Source organism: Limulus polyphemus, unplaced genomic scaffold, assembly GCF_000517525.1.
Source record: "Limulus polyphemus unplaced genomic scaffold, Limulus_polyphemus-2.1.2 Scaffold249, whole genome shotgun sequence".
Classification (NCBI taxonomy): Eukaryota; Metazoa; Arthropoda; class Merostomata; order Xiphosura; family Limulidae; genus Limulus; species Limulus polyphemus.
The window spans coordinates 684,779-696,255 of NW_013665859.1; the positions used below are offsets into that span (position 1 = coordinate 684,779).

At 33.9% G+C, this 11,477-nt stretch overlaps 1 protein-coding gene across 1 annotated transcript in view; it reads right to left on the reverse strand.

Moving 5' to 3' along the window:
• LOC106478788 (guanine nucleotide-binding protein G(o) subunit alpha) overlaps nt 1-11,477 on the reverse strand; it is a 104,567-nt gene that overhangs the window by 80,230 nt on the left and 12,860 nt on the right. The window contains exon 3 of the mRNA XM_022382440.1: nt 1,167-1,308. Coding sequence (XP_022238148.1) covers nt 1,167-1,308 — 142 coding nt within the window. The remainder of the gene's footprint in view (nt 1-1,166; nt 1,309-11,477) is intronic.

Below are 11,477 nucleotides of genomic sequence, written 5' to 3' on the forward strand. Positions count from 1 at the left end.
CATATATATATATATATATATATATATATACACACACATATAAACCATATCAACGCACGCACATACATCATAAGCACAGAAGTAAACAGCATTACACCAACTTACCAAGTCTATATGCCTAGAGTTATTGGAGGGTCATGCCCTGCTTATCCCCCCCCCCTCCCCTGTGCACACCTCTGTTGGTAATTGACAGTCATTAGAAGAAACTTTTGGGTAAGTTTTAATTCGCCTCCAATACAACGTGTGTGTGATTAAAAATAATTCAAGCAAATTTTATTCCAATTTAAAAACGATACCCTGTTCTGATATAAGAGTTTGGAACTTAAAAAAATTAAAGTCTCAGTAACTTTAATATTTGATGTATATACCCTACGTGAATGTATATATTGACATAATAATGCTGCTTGTTGTAAAGTCATTCAAAGTATTTGCATAGGGTGCCACACAATTGATAACTATATGGTGTAATGAAAGCTGGCTAAAAGTTGTTCTTTCATAAGTACAGCCACTGTTAATTACAAGTCTAGTTCTAGCAGCTGCTTCATCGCCAAAAAAAATACAACCCACACACGTATTTGAAGCATTCACGCGTTGATATACGCAATTGTTGCGTGAGCAGTTGAAATCACCAGAGAATTTTTCTGCATATCTGAGAACTTTCAAAGGGATCATCTAATATACATTAGTTTTGGGTAAGGAAAAGAAACGGTAATTGGTTTTGTACAGCAACGATATCAGCAATTTGGATGCGAAAGTATGTAGAGGTATAGTAATTTTGCAGACTTACAACGCTAAAATCTAAGGTCGATTCCTCGCGGTGGACAAAGCGCAGGTAGTCCATTGTGTAGCTTTGTGCGAAAAAGGACAATAACAACCATAATAGGTTTTCATTGTAATTTTCCGAATGCGAATGTGTGGAAGTAGATTTGAAAGGTTCCCAGAATGGACAACATGGCCACGTTTTTCTATCTCCCCCCTTTTTTTCTTTCTCTTTACCTTTTGTGATAAAGTGTATTTCTTGGTTGCACTCGAGAAAATATTTTACCTATTGGTTGTTTCAGCAGAAGGATCGATTATTTCATACATACTTGCAAATGATGTACATGTATCAGATGTCTATAGATCTTCTACATCATTGCCCAAATCCACAAGGTGGCTCAACTTACCTCTCTCTCGTTGTTCCGGAAGCTTATTCCAAGATTAGGCATGGCACGAAGTATGGCTACAATCGACTGGATCGTGTTACTATAGACAACAGGTTTATATTGTCGAAAGTCTTCCTGCGTAAAGCCACTGTCGTGAATAATTCTAGAGAATAATCAGGAAGAAGTACCTTGAGAAAAATTTTCATAAGAAAACAGTGGCATGAAACTATGATCAATTCGTTAACTATCATAAATTTAAATCTCAAAATTTTCAAAACTGAAAACGCCAAAAAAGTACTTCACAAAATATAAGTAAGGTCAAAAGAGCCGTTTTTTTTAACAATGTTCCACATCTAACCCACTGAAGTTTACCAAACATAGTAAATATCTCACTCTCGTCATTCTTAGCAAACGCACACATCTAAAAAAAATAGGAAATAGTAAGAAATAGCAGTAAAATTAACGTCCACCAAAACTATGTCAATCATCAAGTTCTAGCTTTCTGAATTTAGTTCTACAAATAATATTTGTATTTTCAGCGGAAGAAGAAAACCTATCTAATTCTGCCTTAAAATCTTTGTATTATATTCTTTATTTTTATTGAATGCAAATATACTTTAAAATCAATTTTTTTTACTGTTATGGGTTCGGTAGTTTTGGCCATAGCCATGCCAGGAAAATAAGGACCATTACGTCTCCATATGCATTTAACATATGACAACTACATAAGTTTTTAGGGAAAACAACTTAGAGTAACAAAACCACAACATACTTTGTTTAATTTCTCTGGCTGTAAATAAAAGAAATATGCAAAAAAGAAAAAGATTGATTATGACGCATCTGTTGGAAAATTTGAACAGAAGTTCGATACAACACAAGGAGGCTCGTTATAAAATTGGATTAGTCATTATGTCAGTGTTATCTAACAACTTTTTAAATTCCGGTCACTCGTACCATCTGTGGCTAGAACCGTTAACCACAGTAAAATTCACGAAGAAGACGTCTTCCACTAGCATTTATCTTAAATTACTGACAAAATAAACGATTAAACTGTGTTTAGAAGATATCAAGAACTAATAAATGAATTCGACCGGACTGAAGTAGTGATGCTACAAATGAGAACATGGGCCGCTCCTCCAGCTATTTTGAGCCGCATCACACAAACCGCTCGTCCGATGCAAAGATAGCCTTACTACGCTCGGCATTAAAACACTCTTTCATTTGGCTTCGGCTTCACATATTTTGCTATCACCCTCCTCGCTCAGTTAAGTCTTCATTTGCGGTAAAATCGAACTGCAGAACTCGAACCGCCAACTCTGTCTTATGTAATATATAGATAGATTTGTACAATTCATGGAAAATACTAAAAATATACCGTGTATACTCTTAGAATAAGAGCGAAAATTTATATGAATTATGTCAGAAGTTATAAACGAGAAATACTGTAGTAGACGAGAAAAATGTTTAAAAATATTGTTGAACGAATCAATAGCGACTGATATCGTGGATCTGATCGATAATGAGCCGAGCGTGGCCTTGGAGTTGGCGTGTCGGATTATGGCTGCTGGTCCATTGTTGGCATCTCGTCACGGCAAAAATGAATAGAGCCTGCTCCACACTTCGTGGGTACGTTATAAGGGAAGCTGCCAAATCCCACTATGAAGTATATGGATTGTAAGAGTAGTAACAGTGGTGGAGTATATGTATTGTAAGAGTAGTAAAAGTGGGGGAGTATATGGATTGTAAGAGTAGTAACAGTAAGGGAGTATATTGATTGTAAGAGTAGTAACAGTGGGGGAGTATATGGATTGTAAGAGTAGTAACAGTGGAGGAGTATATGGATTGTAAGAGTAGTAACAGTGGGGGAGTATATGGATTGTAAGAGTAGTAACAGTGGGTAGTATATGGATTGTAAGAGTAGCGACAGTGGGGGAGTATATGGATTGTAAGAGTAGTAACAGTGGGGGAGTATATGGATTGTGAGAGTAGTGACAGTGGGGAGTATATAGATTGTAAGAGTAGTAATTGTGAGAGTAGTAACAGTGGGAAGTATATGGATTGTAAAATTAGCGACAGTGGGGGAGTATATGGATTGTAAGAGTAGTAACAGTGGGGGAGTATATGGATTGTAAGAGTAGTAAAAGTGGGGAAGTATATGGATTGTAAGAGTAGTAACAGTGGGTAGTATATGGATTTTAAGAGTAGTAACAGTGGGGGATATATGGATTGTGAGAGTAGTGACAGTGGGGGAGTATATCAATTGTAAGAGTAGTAACAGTGGAGGAGTATATGGATTGTAAGAGTAGTAACAGTGGGGGAGTATATGGATTGTAAGAGTAGTAAAAGTGGGGGAGTATATGGATTGTAAGAGTAGTGACAGTGAGGGAGTATACGGATTTTAAGAGTAGTAACAGTGGGGGAGTATATGGATTGTGAGAGTAGTAAAAGTGGGGGAGTATATGGATTGTAAGAGTAGTAACAGTGGGGGAGTATATGGATTGTAAGAGTAGTAAAAGTGGGGGAGTATATGGATTGTAAGAGTAGTAACAGTGGGGGAGTATATGGATTGTAAGAGTAGTAAAAGTGGGGGAGTATATGGATTGTAAGAGTAGTGACAGTGAGGGAGTATACGGATTTTAAGAGTAGTAACAGTGGGGGAGTATATGGATTGTGAGAGTAGTAATAGTGGGGGAGTATATAGATTGTGAAAGTAGTAACAGTGGGTGCTGTTGACCAGATTCTTCCGTCTAGTCTATCAGGCCAAAATTACGGACAGTTAGCGCAGAAAGCCATTGAGTAGCTTTGAGCGAATATCCGAAAACAAACAACCAGTTCAATACGGCGCTTTGAACACTATATTTTCTCTTTACGATATTCCTGATTTAGAAAGACATATGTTTAGAGTAATATATACGTGCACATACATAATATACTATAAAATATATTTATTAATAAAAAAATTATAATAAATTATATATATATATATATACATATATATATGATAATTATTGATTTAATTTAGTGTAAAGTTAGAGAGATAATCCTGTTTATGAATCGACTTATTTAGATGTGGTGAATAAAAAGACTTTAAATTCAAAAACTCGCTAAATATTGTGCTCTAATTCTTCTATGTTGTGTTCTAATTCTTCTATGATACCGATGGTCGCTACGAGTTTGTACATTTTGTTTGTAAACTTTCATAAAACCGCGAAACATTATACCAGTATGCATGCGCGCGAGCGTCTTTTTCTGTCTATATAATAATTGTTTTGCCAAAGCAACACAGTTTTTGTCTAAAATGAATGAAAAGTCAGTCTCAATGTGAGAAAGAGAGCCCGTTTGAAATATGAGCGAATGACTGTTATGATATATTTCCAACTATGTAATATAAACTTTCATATTAAAGTTTTATGTTTACCCTACATAGATAACGGTATTATACGATTATCACTGGCCAGAGTAATTTACATTTATATACTATATATAAATTCTGTTACTATCGAAACAGTCGTTGTCTAGAGTGGTTAGCGTACCGCACAAACGCGTTTCCTACTTTGGAGCTTCGCACTTATAATAAAATTACTTTAGTGGGGGGTTTATCATTCATTTTCCGGTTTATGTAGTTTAAAAAAATGTCGTCGTGAAAATTAAAATTATTTCTCTTTGATAATTTCCACAAAGCTAACTCAACATTCTCACGGGGGGTCCAAAGATGAGTGTGAGAAGTAATGTAATTTATAATTTAATATTCTTAGTGTGGTTCTATCTGTAACAGAATAACCCAACTGTTCGGCTGAGTTATTCTGATTCAAACCATAGTAAGTTATGGAAACATTTATGTATTTATTATCGAAATGTGGTTTTGCTCGTTGTTTTTTTTTCATATAAAATACCAATAATTATAATTAAATAGACCCTAAAAATAATTTGGGTGTTATCAAAGTCATGAGAATATATTTATTTCAAAATAAAGATAAATTGAAAACATTGAAACAAACCAATTTCTTCTCTGTATTCTGGGGAAACGTACTTATAACAAAACAATACACACACCCCCTTTCTCCCCCAGAAAAAGTAAAAATAAATCAAAATTACCGTGGCTGTCAAATTATATTACTCTTATCAGGAAGACAAATATAAAATCATGCTTAAGAGATGACGTGCCCCTTTTATTTATTAAGTTTATATTTTTTTTAATGAAATATCACTCAACAGATACTTAATATATTTGTTTAATATTCCATATAATGCTGATTCTGGCCTTCCAAACAGGACGTTATGTTTACACTTCAAAGCTGCTATGACTCATAGCTTACTGAGAACCCCTTGGTCTCCAGTCTAATCGTTTAAATATAAATTTCAAAATCCATTAGCAATTTCTATCATAGATATCTTACTATTACTGCTCGGTTTCCATTTCAATTAAATATGTATCGAACATAAGAGAGGGGGAGAGAAAGAAGCTGAAAGGATACATATAACTTCATTCTTCACTTCACTTGAGGCATTTTTCAGTTGCAGCGACTTCAAAATTACTTAGAATAAACATAATATTGAGGTTATCTCATTTAAACAAACACCCTAACTGCTCATAAAATACTGAATCTAGGGCACAGTAAAAGTTTATATTGTATTAAAGTACACCCAGAAGGCGATCTCCATGTTTACTCTGAAGTAACTCACTGCCAAAATAAAGAAAGTTAACGAATAACTTGTCATATAAATCACAACTTGCAATATAATAGTTTTATATACTACTCTAATGTACTCAACAATACTAGATGTACTTCCGCAGGGTTCCCGAAAGTGTCGTGTTTCAAGAGCAAAAAAAAAACAACAACTAAAATTAAGAGTAACAAATATATCTATTTCTTGCTTTTGAAGTTCATATGTCATGCTATGTTGTAGCCAACAGAGTGCTTAATTTTTCTTGTGATTCATGGCATATGCACGTTTTACTGACGTCACTATAGTACAAATTGCAACGTTAAGCGTCCTTTATGTGACGTCATTTTAGTGGCTATTGACTGACTGACAGAAAAAATATTTCTTTATAGTGGTGCGAGAAGTTAAAACAGGTTATTTGTGCTTCTACCTAATTTAGAATTGCAACGTTAAGCGTCCCGTATGTGACTCATTTTAGTGTCTACTGACTGACTGACTGACTGACAACATATTACTGTATAGTGGTGCAAGAGGTTAAAACAGGTTATTTGTGCTTCTACCTAATTTAGAATTGCTCTTCGACAAATAACTTTATTTTTAATGCTATGGTATTTATTTATAAAAATTTATTTCAGAACACTATATAAAATTTAAATTAACTTTAATTTTTTATAGGGAAATGTTTCTCGTTTTGAATACAAATTAAGTTTGAACTTTAAAACGCAATACCAGAATTGCAACGAACAACTACTTTCGTGTGAGATTAGGATTCTCACACATAATGTCCAAACATTATATTTTACCATACTTCTATAGCTTCCTATACCCTACTCCTCCCGTATCTACCCCTAAACTTTTGAAGGGACCTAAGCAGCACTCAACCCCCTCACCTTAAATTGAGCGCTGCAGCTGTGACCGTTGACGAGTAAAATTAATTACAACGAAAAAATTCTTCAACAGTGAGATTCATACAGGTTAAATATAATACTCTCTATACCAGGGAGTTTTCAGGAACAAGAAAAATTAAGATCGTATAATAATGAGTTGTATCTACATAGGTTAATGTGAATTAAGCTTAATGCTCTTCATAGCAAAGGTTCTTCTTGGGCGAGTAAAAACTACCATGTGAAATCCCTTAAATATGAGCCAGTAGTGAACATGTTAACATAGATTAACTGTAATCCCGTGTCTACCGAGGATTCATTGAACGAGTTACAAAAAAGTAATTGAAGTCGTATATGAATTAGGCTTAACTCTCCCTCGCTTAGGGTTTTCATTAGTTGAGTAAAATAAGCAGGTAAAATTCCATAAAGATGAGTCAGTGATGAAAAGAGTAATATGGATCGAAATTAACTTAATCCTATCTCTGACCAGAGTTTTTCTTTGGACGATAACAACCACTCGGTAACTGCCAACTCTAAACTTCTAAAGGAAAAAGGCAACAGTAAGCAGGTTGGTGATTGTCAGTGACAAAACAAACAACGAATGTCATTGCTCCCCTCTCGTGAAACGATGAAATCTAAAAATACTGATAAGAATTCAAATTGAAATGTATAATTCAAAACATTTATTTGTATTTTCGATCTCTGAATTCGGTTTAGTTACTCCATACCTTCACGTGTTGTTTTTACATGTTGGTGTCGAACATCATCATTTTATTTTTGTATTATTCCATATGACGTAAATTAAACTTTTAAAGTTCTACCTTCAACCGTTGACGTACAGAGTTACAGCTCAGCGAAAATAGGCCCAAACCTCACCAGGCATATAATGTAAACATGGCCGATTTCTGGTCGCCCTCCTCCTGCTTCTACACTAATAAACATTTGTTTCTAAGTATAACTTCACTTTGAGGGCGACTCACTCTATTTGATTACTCACATTAACTATGATCTGAATTCCAACACAAAACGTACGTTAAGAAACATTAAGTGTAAAAGCCCCTGTTCACACCTTGTATATAAAGTATAACACATAATATTTGCTACCAATATATATTGTGGTAAAGTAGACTGAGCTTTGTACTATCGTTTATCGTTGTTTCGTGGGTAATACTTGTTACGATGTATACTTTTCACCCACGGTATATGGTTGTCACATAGACTACATTTGTTACTAAGGTTCATAGTTGTGTTGTTACCGAATATATAATTATCACCTAGAAACCTCGTAACCAGGCGATATGAATGTCTGATTCATATAAGGGATTCTTGTTAGATGTACAACTTATTAGAACTTATATGAATATTATGTCGTCGGTCTACCACGCTAAGATGTTTGTGCATTTATGTGTATGCCATTTCAAATATATTAAAACACTCGACTATTTTACTTTTCTAACAAGTAAATATGAAAATAGCCTTATATTTTGTTTTAATGATAACTGATAATATTTTAAGTCAAATTGATACAAAGCTGAATATGACACATTTAAAACTCACAATGATGAGAAAAAAAAACAGGGCCGTCGCTTGTGAGGGGGCCGGGACCCCTGAAATATTGTTTCCCTCCCTCAAGCTAGTGCCGTCCATTAATATAATTTTAGATTTATTTTAGATCTGGCCCCATTATATGTCTCTTCCCTCCTCGGTTAAGAAATTTTTAATAATAAAAAAGCCACTATTATAAAAGTGTACAACGCCAAGCACCGATCCGATAAACAGAGGCAGTGATAAAAAAATTCACAAAGTTTAAAAGTTCTTTTGTGTTTTAAAAAACAAATAAAATATTGAACTTATTTAGGAAAAATGTATAAATGTTTGTTCCGTAAGATTATAATTTACTAGTGAAGACTGACTCAAACTCATACTTAACTCTGCGCTAGAGTTTGTCCTTAACATTTAAGGTAATTAGAACTTAGGCCCGGATGATTGTCTTTAGAAAACATAAATAAGTCAAATTGTATAACAAAATAATTTTAAAAAGTTTTTGAAATCAACTCTCAAGGAGCAAAAAAAACCTTAAGAATAAAATGAAATCTTCAAATATTTTTTATCTTTGCTTAGAGATGACATAAACAAAACATTTGGAATTTGCAATAAAAAATGTATAAAGACGAGAAGTAATTGTCTAATCTAAACGCATTCGTCATTCACTCCTTGGCGTTGTCGTAAAATGAAGATAAGGTATGCACACTTTTCCCTTTACAGGAACCAACTAATTTCCACCTAAGAATTTCTTGGCTCTATGAATCTCTGTCGAGTTTTACTACGGCTTGTTCACACACACACACACACAAAGGATTGATGGATGAAGGAAAATGTTTAATTAGTTCTTCATTATCTGCACCGATTATTACAAAATAAATTTGAGCTATAAACGGCACATTTTCAAGATAACTTGATTTCCATTCATTCAGTTGAAATCATTTCATTATTTAGTTTAATAATGTTTGCCTGGCATTAGAAGCCTTCAGTAACGGAAAATCAAAATTCACGAGAAATGTACATTTTGGTGTCAGCGAAATTTATGAATTACCAAAACATTATATAATGGCTTAACCCTGAAAACGTGTTTGTAATTAAGCACAAACCTACACAACGGGCTATCTGTGTTCTGCCCACCACGGGTATCGAAACCCGGATTCTAGCGTTGTAAGTCCGCAGACATATCGCTGTTCCACTGGGGGGGGGGGGCAACCCTGAAACCCTGAAGAACAATTTTGTCTTATCATTTTGCCACAGTAACAGAAAGTATAAGAAACAGAAACTAAATGCTTTATCGAACCACTATAACTCTGTACTGATTCATCGAAAAATAATTTGTCAGTTGATACAAGTACCATCAAAGGATTATTGAAGAAACCACTTCACAAATGTATGATTTCACTTCATTGACTTATTCAGAAGAGTGTGCTTTTGGTACATTGGAACGTCTATATTTAAATTATTTTTCCGTTTGTCGAATATATATAGAACCAATAATCTATATCTGACGTAAAGAAAAAGGCAAACAATAATCATTTGACAATGAATGCTCTTGAAAATACACGTTACCAAGTCGATTTCCATGCAGTGAATCACGCTAAAAACGTGAAAAAAAGATATGATCTTCTCCAAATTACAAAATAATTCGACATCTCCTCCTAAAGGGTAAATGTTTTTGATAAAAACCAAAACATTTTAATATTTAATTTTATTCATTTATACCAATAAAAATGGAATAATGATTTTTAAAGCCTCCCTAATGGCACAGCGGTAAGTCTGAAGGCTCACAACGCTAAAAAAAAACAGGGTTTCGATACCTGTGGTGGACACAGCACAGTTAATCCAAACAGAATATTTTAAAATCCTCTTGAAAGTAACTAATTTATTGAAGTGTGAAACCTGATACTTATCACATCTGTGCAATTATTTTTACATAATCACCCATCAAAAATGAAAATTATTCAAGAACTATCTATGAAGTTTTCATAATTGTTTGAGTCTGCACTCGCGATACTTAAAATAATCGTACATACAATTATAATGTCTGAACTTCAAATTCTGGTCACTAACAGAACGCAAATTGTAAATGTTAGAAACTAAATATATCCTACAACATGACATTTTTAGGCCTAAATGTATAAGATTGGATTTATACATAAACGATAACATAAATTTCTTATCCATACCTGGCTTTTCTCTAATTTCCTATGAGAAAATATATAAAATAATAACATTTTAACACTTTATATAGCCCTCCAGTGGCACAGCGGTGTGTCTACAGACTTAAAACGCTAGAAGCCGAGTTTCGATACCCGTGGTGGGCAGAGCACAGGAGTCCATTGTGTAGCTTTGTACTTAACTTCAAACAAACAAACACTTTATATATATAAATATATCTTAAAACTTAACTATATAGGTTTCTGACATTTTATTGGCATGTCTTTTCTTCGCATTTTTTTGACTTCATTGTTTTATGATTCCTAACAACCTTCGCCCACTTACAAATGACGATGTTAAAAGCTCTCATTTCATAATGGCATATTTATTGTTCTTGCTGTATATATATAACAAAACATGTTAGCATTATGTTGTGTTTTGTTATATATATCCACAGGTGAATCTTGTTGTGGTATTGGTTATAAATATATTAATTCGAGATGAAATGACGAGTACTGTGCTTACGTAGATTGTTGACGCAATTTTTATCATATTGATGTGGTTCCCAAACTATTTCAGTCAGAGGCTCCCTTGATGTGAATAAAAAAGTTTGAGGCACCCCTGAATAAAAAACTTTTAGACCCCCAGCCTATAACTTTAGCGTGATGATTGAAAAACAGTGCCGTAGTAAAAACAATAACATCTCCTTTCGACGTACTTTATCATTTAATTAATTCAACATCATTTTTATCGGCTTATTGTTTATTTAGAATTAATATTAATTCACCATCTTTGTTTTCGGCCCATTTTTAGCGGCACACCAGAAAAAGCTTCACGGCCCCCAGAGGGGTGGCGGCTCCCACTTTAGGAAACACTGATATAGATCACGACCCCGTTGTCTTCTCGTTTATTATTAGCAATACGAAAAACAAGGGGGGGGGGACTGATATAATGATGGAAATAATTTGCTTTGTTGAAGTAATGTGTATTTGTTAAAATCAGTAATTCCTAATACACATTATTTGAACAAGTCAAAGTATATCTAACTATACATTTATATATATATATATATATATATATATAT